General features: G+C 50.3%; 1 protein-coding gene across 1 annotated transcript in view; it reads right to left on the minus strand.

Annotated features, from left to right (window-relative positions):
- Positions 1 to 18,635, minus strand: part of LOC134793030 (protein HIRA homolog) — a 38,419-nt gene that overhangs the window by 5,294 nt on the left and 14,490 nt on the right. Inside the window, exons 14-18 of the mRNA XM_063764557.1 lie at positions 4,692 to 4,794; positions 3,847 to 3,966; positions 3,020 to 3,166; positions 1,237 to 1,333; positions 132 to 257 (exon numbers count right to left, since the gene is read on the minus strand). Coding sequence (XP_063620627.1) covers positions 132 to 257; positions 1,237 to 1,333; positions 3,020 to 3,166; positions 3,847 to 3,966; positions 4,692 to 4,794 — 593 coding nt within the window. The remainder of the gene's footprint in view (positions 1 to 131; positions 258 to 1,236; positions 1,334 to 3,019; positions 3,167 to 3,846; positions 3,967 to 4,691; positions 4,795 to 18,635) is intronic.

Below are 18,635 nucleotides of genomic sequence, written 5' to 3' on the forward strand. Positions count from 1 at the left end.
AAAATAATGTACCTTAGGGTGGTATCACCCTATTCATCCATCCATCTGTCCAATATCTTGGTCCAATGTGTATGGGACAGGTGAAATACAGGTATAATATATATACTGACGTATCACTCTGTATAACTTACCCGGTGTTGGCCTGTGTGGCTCTGGGTTGTACAGGGTACAGGTTATGTGAAGAACGCGGCGCCCTAGTGGAGGCGTGGCCGCCGCATGCTCTCCATACTGGATCCCGGGCGTCAGTCCATACCACCCTGTATACAAAACATATCAAGTCAACGCTTCAGCTGCGTATAGGTCGTCTAACAAGGAAAAGTACCCAACTGTCCGGCTCCGATTTGGTTTATTTTTACATAATGTTATAGAGTAGTCTAAAATAACAGACACGTATTTATAGGGTTCCGCACCAAAGGGTAAAAACGGGACCCTATTACTAAGACTCCACTGTCCGTCTGTCTGTCACCAGGCTGTATCTCATGAACCGTGATAGCTAGACAGTTGAAATTTTCACAGATCATGTATTTCTGTTGCCGCTATAACAACAAATACTAAAAAGTACGGACTCGCACTTGTCCGGTTTTTTTAGCTGCCCACGCTCAACCCTATTGGGAGAAAATGTCCTCCATCCAAATTACTGAAAAGTGACAAAACCCTCTAACTTCTGTAGAGAGTTTTGTTCAAGCAAATTGCTAGTTAATGGGGTTGGCAACTGTCAAAGGTTTGCATAGATGGCGCCGTCAAAGCTTGCCCCTTTTTCTATGAGATTTAGCTTAAAGGGCTGGCATCCAGGGCATAAAATTCAATTATAAAAAAAAAAACAAAAATTTTACACCATTCTAGGGACTGACAGGGCTAGCTATGTGGCGCCATCTGCTAAATACTTCGACCGGCCAAACCCATTACTGCGGGCTCAGCATGGTTCCATTTTTATCGACTATCACTATGCGCGTCCATTTCGCACTTACATACTTGTTAGAACGTGACAGGCATGGTGACAAGGGATAAAAACGCGACCGTGCTAAGCCGCCTGGTTTGATTATATGTTGGAGAACATGAAAAAGTAATGGACACTTGTTATTTTGGCTCAAACTCATATTTTACAAAAATATGTAAAAAAAAAACTTTGAAGTGTGTTTTTTTTTATCACTTCTTCCTCGCGTTATCCCGGCATTTTACCACATAGGAGCCTGGGGTTTTTTTTTGTAATCTTCAAAAAACTAAAATTGAACTCACCACGCATACAATTTCTTGCAATAAATATAGCTCTTCCCGTTGCTAAGTGAGATCATTGGGTTCCCGTCCTCTAGTAGAGAGCAATTCGTTACAGACACTGAAATGTAAACAATATAATCACAATATATCCTGAAATCCCGTTAAACGTTCTCTGGAACATATCACAGCATAGAGTAATTACCATAATGTATTAGTCAGATATAAGTAAAAAAAGAGTGGTAACTCCATACATCAGTTTTCTTACCAAAACGCGCGTTATTTCGTAGTCGACATCTAGCGTCATGTAAAAATTTATCAGTACTGCTAGTTGACAATAGATGTCTCGGCGACCGAAAACTCTAATGCTCAACAATTTTCAGCTAATATTGTAAACGGATTAACTGGAAGTCTATTTTCAACCCCTCCGGCTTATAATATTAGTTGTAAATTGTTTTAGTAGCACATTTTTTGTCAGTAGCTACACTTGTGACATGTGGTGTCAAGTAGGGGTACTGATAGTTCCACTACTTGACGTTAGATGTCGACTGATGTATGGAGTTACCACTCTTTCTTTACTTATATTACTCTATGCTATTTAGTGACAAGGTCGCCTGTTACATCTACTCTATTACAGATGTACCTAGTGCATAATTGTTTTCCTTCGTATTTTCTCGGAAACGTTCGTATTTGTCATGCTACTTCGTTAGTCAACCTCAGTACTTTTTGTACCGAGACTGACTGAAATAGTGAGACACGTTCGTACGTTTCCTTGAAAAAATTATAGAAAATAATTATTTTCTATAATTTTTATAATTGCATAATGCACTCTGTATCTGGAGGATAAAGGAGGTTAATTTGTAGTGCGTTGTAGGGTTGCGTAATATCCCACTAATCCGGGGTTAACCGGTTAAACCGTTAACCCAGTGTCAAATTGTACTGGTAACCATGGTAACTCCAGGTTTAACCGGTTAACGCCGGGTTAGTGAATGGTGCAAGTGGCCCTAAGATGCTAAAAAATAAAAATTATAATGTACTCTAATAAAAAGTAGGTACTGATCTCATGTTTTGCCTTCGAGCAACACCGGCTTCCGACACATCGGAAGGGAGGGGCCCAAGCGATATCTCACCGTACAAATCTTTCTGCCATTTTTCGCGGGGGAAAGGTGCACACAGTCGCACTTCTCACACACTTACATACAAAATCCAATCTGTAATGACGACACAAATACATAGAAAATGACACACGTCAAAGACAAATCTTGCAAACCTCGATCTCTTTTTGTGTACGGACGAGTGACAAGTGTCACAACACGCACACTAACACATTTTCGTTGAAGTATGTTATTGTATTCTGAGAGATGAGAAGTCGGATTTGTCGCTCGACCGATCCGCAATTTGTACTGAGCGAGCAAAATCGATAAATCCAACAATTACATGAGACTAAAATATAATAATTGTGTTTGAATGTAATTAAACCTATGATATGTAAAAAAAAATATTACATGTGAAATGTAACACTTTCTTTTTGTAAATTTGATGTCCCCGAACTCTTTTTATAACGAAAAACCGAGCAAACAGGCATTTTTGTGCAGCAGTGTTCACGCGCGCGTCTGGACTCGGTCTAGTGAAAAATCCAAGTGCAACTAGTTTTATTACCCGCGCTAGATTAGATTGACGCGCTAATCTTGTACCTCGGCAGAGGGGAAATAGTGCGAATGCCGCCTCCCTTCCGTGTTGCTCGAAGTGTTTTGGCATTTTATTTGTTTGACTCTCACTTTAGATCTAAAAATTAACTATAGCTTACCCCCGGGTTGCATTAGGCTCCTAAAACTTAGCGGCCTGACGATACATGTCGCATTGGCGAGGTCCCAGATACCGAGCTCGGCGGATGTAGTGACGGCCGCTAGGGTGTCACCTGCGAGTGTCAGTTTGGCTGCGGGTGACATTAGTGCTGGAAGTTAAATAGAAATTATTTAGTTAAAATCTGTATATCTGTACAGATGTAGTGCATTATGTGCAGATGTAGTTATTTTCCATCGTTTTTTCATGGAAACGTACGAGGGCGTTTTCTAAAATAAAAATCGAAAACCTGATTCTCACATATCCTGGTGTTTTTGGGTTCTTTCAACTCAGAATCACTAACATATTCAATTCTGATGATAAAATAATGTGTCCCAAAAATTTGTATGAAAACTCTACATTCCACTACGTCACGCACATACAAGTGAAAAAAATGTTCATACTAAAACGTGACGTAATGGAATTGACATTTTGGGACATCTTTTTTTAATGGTGGGATGGATAATGCTGTCGATTCTGAGTAGAATGAGCCCAAGAACGTCCAGATTTGAAAGAATCAGGTTTTCAATATTTATTTTAGAAAAAACCCACGAACGTGTCTTGCGATTTTACTGTCTCGTCGGTACGAAAAGTATTGAGGTTGACTGAAGTAGCAAGACAAATACGAACGTTTCCGAGAAAACAATTAGCCATAAGCCGCGCCTGGCGCTTGCGCCACCTAGCGGCCATATCTGTCCTAATCGTAACAGACGCGTTTTGTTAGAGTGAATCTTCTGTATCTAGTAGTATTATTTATTCTGTGCCACGAGTGAGGTGTGAGGGGTGAGTTACCGATGGGCGGCAGGGCTCTGTGCGCAGTAGTCCGCGCGAGCCGCCAGGCGTGCAGCGCGCCGTCCGCGCACGCCGCCGCGGCCCAGCGCGCGTCGCACGCTATGCACGTCACCGGGGAACCTGGGACGTAACGTTGTAGCTTTAATTCCATAATATGTATACTGAGTGAAATATTAACCACCGGTCGTACGGTGCGTGGGGACTTTAAAGGTCGTACTGAACAACTTTTATTATGGGACCGATGCCGAAATCGCGAAAAACAATTTTGCTATTTCATTCATTCTGGCTGATGTAATGTCGCCGATTTCCACGGAACGGCCAAAGTATTTTGCGCAATTTTGGCATTGGCCCCAGAATAAAAGTTATCCCATAAAAAAAGTATGGCTGGTGGTAAAATTTCAGCCTGTATAATTCATAAGATCAAATAATCAGATGGTAAAATAATAATAACGACATCGACGTGTTGTTTTAATTGATTTCATTAATAATAAATAAAATTTCTTTATTTCAGACCAAAAGCGATCCATATTTTGTTAGTAACATTTTAGACTTAACACTATGTTAGTAACCTATATCTACTTAGACCTACCGATGACTACTTCTGTCCAGTACTTAGTAAGCGGGCAGTCGAGGCGCTCGTCTAACGCCCTTAGCATGCTGTTAGCGTGTGTGCCGCGCACACGTCGTAGTAATCCGACCAAATTCAAATCATCGTAGAATCGTCGTAGAAATCACTCTTTTCCGTCTAATGGCATAAAAGTCGTCCGTTCGCGCCTCGGCGAACATACCTGACGCACTACAGTGCCTCGTCGGTTAATTTATAACAATATGAAGTTTCAAAATACCTAAATATGTTTCCCAGACAGGATCGCTGGAGGCGGAATTGTTGGGCAGCAGTTGTAACCGGGACAGCGTGCCGTAATGTGTATTACACGCTTTGTTGATCACCTGTAACGTAATAGTAGATTGTTAACCAAGAGATGAAAGGCATTCATTTCAGTTGAGGTAGTTTCACATCAATAGTCTGAGGTTGAAATGATGCACTAATCATTATTAACTAGTAATTATAAGAGGTATGGGCACAGTGAATGTCATTTTGTTTTTGTGTTGTTGGGCACAGCACAGCGGATGCCATTCCAGATCTAGGGTAGAGCCCAACTGGGGAAATACCTCCCCGCAGCCAAATAACACTAGACCCTAGTTTACTTATAGTGCTTGTTGTGTTTCTGTCGGTGAGTAAGGTTATCAGAGTTCAACGAGAGGGGCGGGGTGTTAGGGCTGACAACGCGCATGTAATACTTCTGTTTCAGGCGTCCATAGGCTACGGTGCTCGCTTACTATTAGGCGGGCCGTATGCTCGTTTGCCACCTACGTATTATTTAAAAAAAAACTCCTCAGTTTAGTCTAAAGGGAAATTGATTTCCTTCATTATAACACTCGCCCTACATGGCGACCTTGGCAAGAATAATATGCATGATAATGTCCGTGTGCGTGTACCTGCAGGCGCAGCGCCCCGGCGGCGCGCACGACGGGCCCGGCGCTGCCGAGCGCGGGCGCGGGCAGCGCGTGGAAGGCGGGCGGCGAGGCGCCGTGTGTGTGTGTGTGTGTGTGTGTGTGTGTGTGTGTGCGTGTGTTACCTGCAGGCGCAGCGCCCCGGCGGCGCGCACGACGGGCCCGGCGCTGACGAGCGCGGGCGCGGGCAGCGCGTGGAAGGCGGGCGGCGAGGCGCCGTGTGTGTGTGTGTGTGTGTGTGTGTGTGCGTGTGTTACCTGCAGGCGCAGCGCCCCGGCGGCGCGCACGACGGGCCCGGCGCTGACGAGCGCGGGCGCGGGCAGCGCGTGGAAGGCGGGCGGCGAGGCGCCGTGTGTGTGTGTGTGTGCGTGTGTTACCTGCAGGCGCAGCGCCCCGGCGGCGCGCACGACGGGCCCGGCGCTGCCGAGCGCGGGCGCGGGCCGCGCGTGGAAGGCGGGCGGCGAGGCGCCGTGTGTGTGTGTGTGTGTGCGTGTGTTACCTGCAGGCGCAGCGCCCCGGCGGCGCGCACGACGGGCCCGGCGCTGCCGAGCGCGGGCGCGGGCAGCGCGTGGAAGGCGGGCGGCGAGGCGCCGTGTGTGTGTGTGTGTGCGTGTGTTACCTGCAGGCGCAGCGCCCCGGCGGCGCGCACGACGGGCCCGGCGCTGCCGAGCGCGGGCGCGGGCAGCGCGTGGAAGGCGGGCGGCGAGGCGCCGTGTGTGTGTGTGTGTGTGCGTGTGTTACCTGCAGGCGCAGCGCCCCGGCGGCGCGCACGACGGGCCCGGCGCTGCCGAGCGCGGGCGCGGGCAGCGCGTGGAAGGCGGGCGGCGAGGCGCCGTGTGTGTGTGTGTGTGTGCGTGTGTTACCTGCAGGCGCAGCGCCCCGGCGGCGCGCACGACGGGCCCGGCGCTGCCGAGCGCGGGCGCGGGCCGCGCGTGGAAGGCGGGCGGCGAGGCGCCGTGTGTGTGTGTGTGTGTGCGTGTGTTACCTGCAGGCGCAGCGCCCCGGCGGCGCGCACGACGGGCCCGGCGCTGCCGAGCGCGGGCGCGGGCAGCGCGTGGAAGGCGGGCGGCGAGGCGCCGTGTGTGTGTGTGTGTGTGCGTGTGTTACCTGCAGGCGCAGCGCCCCGGCGACGCGCACGACGGGCCCGGCGCTGCCGAGAGCGGGCGCGGGCAGCGCGTGGAAGGCGGGCGGCGAGGCGCCGTGTGTGTGTGTGTGTGTGCGTGTGTTACCTGCAGGCGCAGCGCCCCGGCGGCGCGCACGACGGGCCCGGCGCTGCCGAGCGCGGGCGCGGGCAGCGCGTGGAAGGCGGGCGGCGAGGCGCCGTGTATGTGTGTGTGTGTGCGTGTGTTACCTGCAGGCGCAGCGCCCCGGCGGCGCGCACGACGGGCCCGGCGCTGCCGAGCGCGGGCGCGGGCAGCGCGTGGAAGGCGGGCGGCGAGGCGCCGTGTGTGTGTGTGTGTGTGTGCGTGTGTTACCTGCAGGCGCAGCGCCCCGGCGGCGCGCACGACGGGCCCGGCGCTGACGAGCGCGGGCGCGGGCAGCGCGTGGAAGGCGGGAATTAAGATAATGACAAGGACTTTAGTTTAAAAAAATATATTTATTTAAACTGACAGAGTAACCACTTAGCTTACAATCAAGATTATTCTAACTTAAAATGACTTAAGAGCTAGTATTTATAATTAAATAATGCAATTCAGCATTGACGCATGTTCCAGTTACGCAATGCTGAATCTTCTAATTAGCTTTCGCTGACAAAAGATATATTAGGGGTGCTGGCACCCTTAACTCCTCCCTCCTTAAGAGAGAAATTATCTGAAGGTGGCAAAGTCGGCTTCAGAGAATTTCGTCTGAAAAATACAGAATGTAGTTTATACGTTAAGTATATAGTTACTATTACAAGTAAAATGGTATATAAAACGATGGTCCAGACACTGACTCTATTACTAATGATATAACTCTCACTGTAATCACTTTCACTGTTATATTTTACGCTGTTGAGAATGTCTTTTACGTCGCTGAAGTCCACGCCTCGCAGATCTACCTCGTTCTCGTTCTTCTGGATCTCTGCTTGCAGTTCCGGCAGTACAACAGGGGGTAAAATGTAGTTGGTAATTGTAGTGTTAGTTACTGCTTTCATGATGATGTCTTCTATCTGCGTCTCACAGTATTTAGCTGGGGTCAATATGTAGGTTCCCTCCAAATTGTGTTTCGAAACCTCGTCTCCGCATGTTTCGGTTATCACTGTTCTTTTTCTGGTGTAAAGAAGCCAATGGTCAGATGTAATCTTCTGTATAACTGTGTCTTCTGTTTTGATGGTTTGCTGGTTGCATTTCGATATGTTATCTTTAAGTAACATCAGTTGTTCTATGCATGTTGCTGCTGGATGTTGTACTACATCGTTGTCCGTGCAGATGTGTTTGTCCTCTTCGATTTCCTCGCAGTATCTTGCCACGGGTCGGAATTTCAATCTATTCATCATAAGGTAGGGGTATTTGGGAATAATGGTAAGTGTCTTTTTGGTTTCGGGGTTGTAAATTGGAACAGGTATAATTTTGTAGTAAATATATGTGTTTTTCTCAATTAATGGGATATCTAGTATAAAAGTTAAGCGACTATGACTAATAAATGACTTAAGGTCTATACTACGTTCTATCTTAACTAGATTTTCCTTTGACACGGGATAAACTAAGGTTGCATGTTTTTCTACCTCATAAAGGACTTTAATGAATTCAGTTGAGTTTATTATGGATTGATGCAAGGTTGACAATTTACTAAAAGCAATAGCTGTTTCTATCTCTTGTATAATATTGTAAATAGTGCGAAAGTTATTTAGAATCTGGTACATGCTATTCATTAAGGAAATTAAATTGAAAAGTTTTGTCTCGTCTTTTTGGACTGTCTCTAGTTGTTTGGTTTTATAACCCAAGTGTTTAACGTTAAAATTAATGTCGCTCGAAACGTTTGTTAGTTTATCAAGTGCCTTTTGGAGTAATGTTACCTTATTCTCTACTGATATTTCCTTATGTTTCATCTTTTCTATTATCGCATCAAATCTAATAGCATCATTATTATCTAAATTACCTGTTATTACCTTAACTATGGATCCTAACGGGTTGAGAATACCTCTTTTAGTTCTTGCAGTTGGTAAGATCTGTAAAAGTCTATCTCGGGATAGTTCAGTAAATGAATTTATTTGTACTTCTAAACCCATTAGTTCTCTTCTTGTATCTATATTACTATCAATTATATGTTTTAACTTGTTATACTGATCTAAATTTATTTCTAATAGTGAACTTATTGACTCTAAATCTATAGTCTTAATAATGCTCCAGGAGCTAGTCCTCATCAGAGCTGTGCCCATCCTGACTGGAGCTATCCCCGGATTCCGCTCGAGGTTTTGGGTGTTGAGACTGCATCCCTGATGTACCAGGACCATCAGTAATATCACTCGCCACCTGTGGAGGTCGTTTGACATTTTTGAGTGCTACACGGGTATTTCTTTTTCTAACTTGTACGGGAATTATGTTTTTGTCCGGTTTACCTATAACTGTGGCTTTTTCGTACCTAGGTTTTTCTTTAGCCTTACGGATTCTAGTATCTTTCATGTAAATGGTATCACCCTCTTTAATTTCTGGTGGTACTTCACCGCCTTTCTTGTCCCTGACTTTAATTTTATCATTAACTAATTTCTCACTCACGTATTCGTACAATACCTTTAACCTTTTTCTGTGATCTATAAGTAATTTCTGCATTAAATTTCGCTCTCTATCCGTATCGAATGTATTTCCTGATTCTGTGTGCCCAAAAACTAATTCGAAAGGGGTAAATGTCGTGGCACTGTGTATTGAATTATTATAAGCCATTATGGCATACGTCATGACTGATGCTGCATCTTGGTCACTTCTATCATACTTCGCTAAACGGTAAATTTCGATTATTGTAGAATGAAATCGTTCTACTACGGCCATTGAATTAGGATTGTTCGGAGTTCCTATGTGCAATTCTATTTTATATAATTTTAATAGTTCTTTCATAAGTTCATTGTTAAATTCTGTACCCGAATCGCAGCTAATCTTTTTGGGAACGCCGTACATACTGAAATATTTAATCAAAGCTCTTACTACTTCCGGCGTACTTCGATTGGGTATACTTATTGCCTGGCCTAACTTGCTAAACGCGTCTACAGCTGTTAAATAATATCTACTTTCGATAAATAAAAGATCTATAAATATTTCCTGAAATGGTGATTCCTGACTCTGTGTTAATTGGATATACGGTTTCATGGGTTTCCTTTCATATTTCATCTTACGACATTGTTCACACGCATTAATTATAGCTGCAATGGTATCTTTCATATTACTCCACCAATAATCTCTTTTAAGTTTTGCTAGCGTTTCATTAATGCCCCTATGGCATGTTTTGCCCTCGTGATATTTTATGACTATTTGTTTTATGTCATTTACATCTGTTAATGTTATGATTCTTTCTGTGCATTCGATTAAATTTTGTGTACCTTTTTTATAAAGTTGCGTTACGACATTACTGAAAGTTTTTCTAAATTCTGGTGATTCGAAATAGATAAAATATTTATTTTTAAGGTCTACATACTCTTTTAAAAATTTGTTTACTAATTGTACGTTATTTATTGGCATATGTACTTCCAAGATCTTTTGTTTTTTGTTTGATAAATCTTTAACGCTAATGTCGTCTTTGAACCATGTATATACTAATATTTGTTTTGGTTTTAAATCTATAGCTTCATTTAATATTGGGATACCTTCGTGTTCCCTGTTAGAGATGGAATGAGCTGTAGCTCCGTCATCTGAATCGGAGATTTCTACCACTTCCATTTCTGGTTCTGATTCTGGTCTACTTAACTCTGCAATTTGATCTGTTAGTGACTGTACGTACTTCTGTAACTTATTTTCTTTTTCATCTACATTAACTACCATTGACTCATTGTCGTCGTTTGTCATATTTAGTCTTATACGAGACATTGCGTCTGCGTTTGTATTCTGGTTCCCTTTTTTATAATATATCTCAAAATCATATTCCTGTAACCTTAAACGCCATCTTGTAAGTTTACTATTGGGTTCCTTGAGGGAGTACAGCCAAGCGAGTGGACGATGGTCTGTATAAATGAAAAATTTATTGCCATATAGGTACGGTCTAAAATGCTTAACTCCTTCTAAAACAGCAAGTAGTTCTTTCTCAATTGTACTATATCTTACTTGAGTGTCACTTAAAGTTTTACTAAAATAGGCAACTGGCTTATCTGACCCTATTGGTCCTTGTGATAGAACCGCTCCTATCGCGTAATTTGACGCATCTGTAGTCAAGATAAAAGGTTTTTTAAAATCTGGAAACTGTAATAATGGTGCATTGGTTAAAATTTTCTTGCAAAGTTCGAAACTTTCTTTATACTCATCATCTAAAATTACCTTTCTTCCTTTCTTCAGACATGCTGTCATGGGTCTAGTTATTTTTGCAAAATCTTTTATAAACTTTCTATAGTAACCTATCAAACCTAAGAAGCTTTTAATATCACTCGTGGTTTTAGGTATGGGATAATTAAGAACTGCTTTTATCTTATCGTCATTTGGTTTTAGCCCTTCGCTCGTTATGGTATGTCCAAGGTAGAGGACTTCCTTTCTGAGGAAATGGGACTTATCTAGCTGTACTTTAAGATTAGTTTCCCTGAATCTATCGAATACAGCCTTAAGTTTTTGGACGTGATCTTGTAGACTTTTAGAAAATATTATTACGTCGTCGAGGTATACCAGACAGTGTATTCCTTGTAGACCTCTTAGGACGTTGTCCATTGCTCTCTGAAAGGTTGCAGGTGCTGTCTTAAGTCCAAACGGCATACGATTAAATTCATAGTGCCCGAATCCGGTGCTGAAACCGGTTTTAGGTTTATCAGCATCATCGACTTCTATTTGATGGTATCCACTGGCCAGGTCTAGTGTCGTGAAGTATGTGCTTTTACCCAACATATCGAATAAGTCGTTTATGTTTGGTAGAGGGTATTTATCGTCGACTGTGATGTCATTAAGACGTCTATAGTCGATCACCATACGCCACTTTTGTTGACCTGACATGTCCATCTTCTTTGGGACTAAATGGACTGGAGCACTCCAAGGAGAATGTGACTCCTGAATGACGTTGTCCTTCAGCATTTTATCTACCTGCTTTTTTATTTCTTGTGCTTGAACAGGAGGCATCCTATGTGCCCTAATAAAAACAGGATCCTCATTTGTAGTACGGATCTTATGTTTAACTTGATTAGTGAATGATAACGGAATGTGTTCACAATAGAATATATCTTTATATTCCTCACATAACTGACTAATCGCCTTTCTTTCTTCTTCATTCAAGTCATCCAATCTCAATTTGGAGAGATTTTCAGACAACAACCTATCATTTGAAGTTGCGTCCGCGGTGAAATTTACGTTAACAAATGTTTCGCTCGAATATGGTTCTACTTTAAACGGGGCTGTGACTACTAAAGTCATGCCTTTTGATGTGCAATTTTGAATGACGGTGGATGCGTATCCATTCACACATTTTACCAGCGCGGCGGGCATTCTTATCCCTTCCGAGAGCTGTTGAAATTCTAAAATCGCATCTCCATTTAATAACGTTACTGGTAACTTAACTCTACACTCACTGCGAGGAGGCAATTCAAAAGTCTCCTTAATAGGCGGAGTATACAGCATTGGTATCTGCGTTGAATCCGTCTCCAGCATGCGAGTTTTGTAATTAACGCTTGCAGGTAACTGATCCAATAAATCGCTACCTATTAAGCCGTCATACCTATCATCAACGTCGTACACATAAAACTTATGACGTTCTTCACTTTTAAAAATTTTGGGTAATTGAATATAAATTACCGTGTCATGTGTACTGCGGCCGTGGGTACTTACTACTTCAAAAATTTCTTGGTGTTTAAAATTACTAAAATATTTTTCAACTAATTCCGGTTTCATAAATGACCTTTCGCTTCCTGTGTCAATCATAAAGAGAGCCTGTAATTCAGGAACTGCAATATGAGGAAGTTTTAATTTTCGGCTATAATTTAATACTATTCTAGTCCTCTGTTCGAGGCCGCCAGGAAAAAATTTCTGACTTCGGTGCTTGGACCCGGGGTTGGTTCGAAACTCGGCTCAAGATATGTTGGTTCGTAACTCGGTTCAAGATATATTGGTTCCGCGTCATTATTTTCTATGTAATTAACACGTCTTGAACTGGCTGTCCTCATAGTAACATCAGTATTATTACCCGACGTCATATTACGGGCCGGCACGTTTTGATTTTGCGCCGTGTAAGACTGTGGTGAATAACCTGCGTGTTGCTGACTTTGCGTTTGCGATGTTACTGGTTGCCATTGATTACGCATATTAGATGAATTATTAGTAAAATTATTGTGTGGTCTATTATTATTTCTAATCTGCTGTGAACCGTTAAACGAATTTAAATTACTCTGTGGCCTCTGGCTAAAGTTATGTCTAGGGGGGTTAAAATTATTGTTAAGAGTTCTATCTTGAGGCTCGGTATTATGCGAATAATTATAACCATTATGATTCTGTCTAACATTACCTTGATTTTGTCTATTATTTACTGGACTCCTAAAAGGGTTTTTCATGTTATAAACGGTGTTGAAATTTTCTTCTTCTAGAACGGTTTTCAATGCACCCTCTAGTGTGCTGACATTTCTTAAACGGATCATTTTAACTAAATATTGTGGTAAATTATAAAGAAAAACATCGAAGGAAGTATTAGTATAGATTTCCTGTTTCGCGGTTCGTATTGTGGCATCTTCAATGGTTTCTGCGACCTTAGCTAACAAAATGCTTCTAAACTGTTGAACTCTGTGACAGAAATCTAAGTAACTTTCGCCCTTATTTATTTTCAAGGCTTGCATTTCTAATAGGAGGCATTTCTCTGTCCTGGGGTCCCCAAAATGTTCCTTTAGCAATGTTTTAAGTTCGGCCCAAGTACAAATGTTGTCCCTTTCTCCGACTAAGACGGCTGCGGGACCCGCGAGTCTACTAGTTAATACATGAAATAAATATTCGTTTTGTTCGGCACTTCCTCTAAATTTATTTATGACATATTCACATTTATTAATATACACCGCCAGTTCCCTAACTTCCCCTCGGAAAATAGGAATCATCTTAATTACATTCTCAGGAATTAAAGTAAGGCCTTCCATTTTAAATGCAAATAAAATTTAAACACGCTAAAATAAACTGATTGCAAAATACCGAAGTAGGTCAATTGAACGTGGACTTTAATACCTTCGCTGACGTTGTAAATAAATGTTGTTACGGTTTTGTTTTATTCTTAATAATACGAATACCTAATATTCTAAAATAATATCGTTATTATAGCGTTTTGTTATCCTTAATACGCGAAGATATTCTAAATTGGGAATGATATTATGGCGTTTTTATCCTTAATATACAATACCCAATATTTTAAACTACTAGCGTTATTGCGGCGTTTATTATCCTTAATAACACAAAAAAAATAACCTAATAATGTTATTACGGCGTTTTCTAATCCTTAATAACACATATATTTAAAACAAGTAAGGATACGTATAAAAGGAACAGAAAGGATGATGAAAAAGATTGACTCACATTCCTCCCGGCAGCTTTCACGACACCTTACAGATGGTCTGGAATACTCAGGATTGCTTCCGGTCGGCTGCAGATGGACAGCTTCCTGGAACAGCTAGGTTGACTGGTTTCTTCTGCGGCAGGTCCTCTTGATATTTCTTAATAAATTTATTTGTTCGGCTACCCGTTGAAACGTAGAAACGTACGTAGTCCGGCACGGTACTTTCGCGATATTTGATCGGCTTCTGAACGTGTCAGGAAAACGACGGGTATCCTGTCCTCAGCGCCAATTAAGATAATGACAAGGACTTTAGTTTAAAAAAATATATTTATTTAAACTGACAGAGTAACCACTTAGCTTACAATCAAGATTATTCTAACTTAAAATGACTTAAGAGCTAGTATTTATAATTAAATAATGCAATTCAGCATTGACGCATGTTCCAGTTACGCAATGCTGAATCTTCTAATTAGCTTTCGCTGACAAAAGATATATTAGGGGTGCTGGCACCCTTAACTCGGGCGGCGAGGCGCCGTGTGTGTGTGTGTGTGTGTGCGTGTGTTACCTGCAGGCGCAGCGCCCCGGCGGCGCGCACGACGGGCCCGGCGCTGCCGAGCGCGGGCGCGGGCAGCGCGTGGAAGGCGGGCGGCGAGGCGCCGTGTGTGTGTGTGTGTGTGCGTGTGTTACCTGCAGGCGCAGCGCCCCGGCGGCGCGCACGACGGGCCCGGCGCTGCCGAGCGCGGGCGCGGGCAGCGCGTGGAAGGCGGGCGGCGAGGCGCCGTGTGTGTGTGTGTGTGTGCGTGTGTTACCTGCAGGCGCAGCGCCCCGGCGGCGCGCACGACGGGCCCGGCGCTGCCGAGCGCGGGCGCGGGCAGCGCGTGGAAGGCGGGCGGCGAGGCGCCGTGTGTGTGTGTGTGTGTGCGTGTGTTACCTGCAGGCGCAGCGCCCCGGCGGAGCGCACGACGGGCCCGGCGCTGCCGAGCGCGGGCGCGGGCAGCGCGTGGAAGGCGGGCGGCGAGGCGCCGTGTGTGTGTGTGTGTGTGTGTGTGTGTGCGTGTGTTACCTGCAGGCGCAGCGCCCCGGCGGCGCGCACGACGGGCCCGGCGCTGCCGAGCGCGGGCGCGGGCAGCGCGTGGAAGGCGGGCGGCGAGGCGCCGTGTGTGTGTGTGTGTGCGTGTGTTACCTGCAGGCGCAGCGCCCCGGCGGAGCGCACGACGGGCCCGGCGCTGCCGAGCGCGGGCGCGGGCAGCGCGTGGAAGGCGGGCGGCGAGGCGCCGTGTGTGTGTGTGTGTGTGGGTGTGTTACCTGCAGGCGCAGCGCCCCGGCGGCGCGCACGACGGGCCCGGCGCTGCCGAGCGCGGGCGCGGGCAGCGCGTGGTAGGCGGGCGGCGAGGCGCCGTGTGTGTGTGTGTGTGTGCGTGTGTTACCTGCAGGCGCAGCGCCCCGGCGGAGCGCACGACGGGCCCGGCGCTGCCGAGCGCGGGCGCGGGCAGCGCGTGGAAGGCGGGCGGCGAGGCGCCGTGTGTGTGTGTGTGTGTGTGTGTGTGCGTGTGTTACCTGCAGGCGCAGCGCCCCGGCGGCGCGCACGACGGGCCCGGCGCTGCCGAGCGCGGGCGCGGGCAGCGCGTGGAAGGCGGGCGGCGAGGCGCCGTGTGTGTGTGTGTGTGCGTGTGTTACCTGCAGGCGCAGCGCCCCGGCGGAGCGCACGACGGGCCCGGCGCTGCCGAGCGCGGGCGCGGGCAGCGCGTGGAAGGCGGGCGGCGAGGCGCCGTGTGTGTGTGTGTGTGTGCGTGTGTTACCTGCAGGCGCAGCGCCCCGGCGGCGCGCACGACGGGCCCGGCGCTGCCGAGCGCGGGCGCGGGCTGCGCGTGGAAGGCGGGCGGCGAGGCGCCGTGTGTGTGTGTGTGTGTGCGTGTGTTACCTGCAGGCGCAGCGCCCCGGCGGCGCGCACGACGGGCCCGGCGCTGCCGAGCGCGGGCGCGGGCAGCGCGTGGAAGGCGGGCGGCGAGGCGCCGTGTGTGTGTGTGTGTGCGTGTGTTACCTGCAGGCGCAGCGCCCCGGCGGCGCGCACGACGGGCCCGGCGCTGCCGAGCGCGGGCGCGGGCAGCGCGTGGAAGGCGGGCGGCGAGGCGCCGTGTGTGTGTGTGTGTGTGTGTGCGTGTGTTACCTGCAGGCGCAGCGCCCCGGCGGCGCGCACGACGGGCCCGGCGCTGCCGAGCGCGGGCGCGGGCAGCGCGTGGAAGGCGGGCGGCGAGGCGCCGTGTGTGTGTGTGTGTGTGCGTGTGTTACCTGCAGGCGCAGCGCCCCGGCGGCGCGCACGACGGGCCCGGCGCTGCCGAGCGCGGGCGCGGGCAGCGCGTGGAAGGCGGGCGGCGAGGCGCCGTGTGTGTGTGTGTGTGTGTGTGCGTGTGTTACCTGCAGGCGCAGCGCCCCGGCGGCGCGCACGACGGGCCCGGCGCTGCCGAGCGCGGGCGCGGGCAGCGCGTGGAAGGCGGGCGGCGAGGCGCCGTGTGTGTGTGTGTGTGTGTGTGTGCGTGTGTTACCTGCAGGCGCAGCGCCCCGGCGGCGCGCACGACGGGCCCGGCGCTGCCGAGCGCGGGCGCGGGCAGCGCGTGGAAGGCGGGCGGCGAGGCGCCGTGTGTGTGTGTGTGTGTGTGTGTGCGTGTGTTACCTGCAGGCGCAGCGCCCCGGCGGCGCGCACGACGGGCCCGGCGCTGCCGAGCGCGGGCGCGGGCAGCGCGTGGAAGGCGGGCGGCGAGGCGCCGTGTGTGTGTGTGTGTGTGTGTGCGTGTGTTAACTGCAGGCGCAGCGCCCCGGCGGCGCGCACGACGGGCCCGGCGCTGCCGAGCGCGGGCGCGGGCAGCGCGTGGAAGGCGGGCGGCGAGGCGCCGTGTGTGTGTGTGTGTGTGTGTGTGTGCGTGTGTTACCTGCAGGCGCAGCGCCCCGGCGGCGCGCACGACGGGCCCGGCGCTGCCGAGCGCGGGCGCGGGCAGCGCGTGGAAGGCGGGCGGCGAGGCGCCGTGTGTGTGTGTGTGTGTGTGTGTGTGTGTGTGTTACCTGCAGGCGCAGCGCCCCGGCGGCGCGCACGACGGGCCCGGCGCTGCCGAGCGCGGGCGCGGGCAGCGCGTGGAAGGCGGGCGGCGAGGCGCCGTGTGTGTGTGTGTGTGTGTGTGTGTGTGTGCGTGTGTTACCTGCAGGCGCAGCGCCCCGGCGGCGCGCACGACGGGCCCGGCGCTGCCGAGCGCGGGCGCGGGCAGCGCGTGGAAGGCGGGCGGCGAGGCGCCGTGTGTGTGTGTGTGTGTGTGTGTGTGCGTGTGTTACCTGCAGGCGCAGCGCCCCGGCGGCGCGCACGACGGGCCCGGCGCTGCCGAGCGCGGGCGCGGGCAGCGCGTGGAAGGCGGGCGGCGCGGCGCCGTGTGTGTGTGTGTGTGTGTGTGTGTGTGCGTGTGTTACCTGCAGGCGCAGCGCCCCGGCGGCGCGCACGACGGGCCCGGCGCTGCCGAGCGCGGGCGCGGGCAGCGCGTGGAAGGCGGGCGGCGAGGCGCCGTGTGTGTGTGTGTGTGTGTGCGTGTGTTACCTGCAGGCGCAGCGCCCCGGCGGCGCGCACGACGGGCCCGGCGCTGCCGAGCGCGGGCGCGGGCAGCGCGTGGAAGGCGGGCGGCGAGGCGCCGTGTGTGTGTGTGTGTGTGTGTGTGTGTGCGTGTGTTACCTGCAGGCGCAGCGCCCCGGCGGCGCGCACGACGGGCCCGGCGCTGCCGAGCGCGGGCGCGGGCAGCGCGTGGAAGGCGGGCGGCGAGGCGCCGTGTGTGTGTGTGTGTGTGTGTGTGCGTGTGTTACCTGCAGGCGCAGCGCCCCGGCGGCGCGCACGACGGGCCCGGCGCTGCCGAGCGCGGGCGCGGGCAGCGCGTGGAAGGCGGGCGGCGAGGCGCCGTGTGTGTGTGTGTGTGTGTGTGCGTGTGTTACCTGCAGGCGCAGCGCCCCGGCGGCGCGCACGACGGGCCCGGCGCTGCCGAGCGCGGGCGCGGGCAGCGCGTGGAAGGCGGGCGGCGAGGCGCCGTGTGTGTGTGCGTGTGTGTGTGTGTGTGCGTGTGTTACCTGCAGGCGCAGCGCCCCGGCGGCGCGCACGACGGGCCCGGCGCTGCCGAGCGCGGGCGCGGGCAGCGCGTGGAAGGCGGGCGGCGCGGCGCCGTGTGTGTGTGTGTGTGTGTGTGTGTGTGCGTGTGTTACCTGCAGGCGCAGCGCCCCGGCGGCGCGCTCGACGAGCCCGGCGCTGCCGAGCGCGGGCGCGGGCAGCGCGTGGAAGGCGGGCGGCGAGGCGCCGTGTGTGTGTGTGTGTGTGTGTGTGTGTGTGCGTGTGTTACCTGCAGGCGCAGCGCCCCGGCGGCGCGCACGACGGGCCCGGCGCTGCCGAGCGCGGGCGCGGGCAGCGCGTGGAAGGCGGGCGGCGAGGCGCCGTGTGTGTGTGTGTGTGTGTGTGTGTGTGTGCGTGTGTTACCTGCAGGCGCAGCGCCCCGGCGGCGCGCACGACGGGCCCGGCGCTGCCGAGCGCGGGCGCGGGCAGCGCGTGGAAGGCGGGCGGCGAGGCGCCGTGTGTGTGTGTGTGTGTGCGTGTGTTACCTGCAGGCGCAGCGCCCCGGCGGCGCGCACGACGG

The sequence above is a fragment of the Cydia splendana genome, chromosome 8 (genome assembly GCF_910591565.1).
Source record: "Cydia splendana chromosome 8, ilCydSple1.2, whole genome shotgun sequence".
In the NCBI taxonomy this organism is placed as follows: domain Eukaryota; kingdom Metazoa; phylum Arthropoda; class Insecta; order Lepidoptera; family Tortricidae; genus Cydia; species Cydia splendana.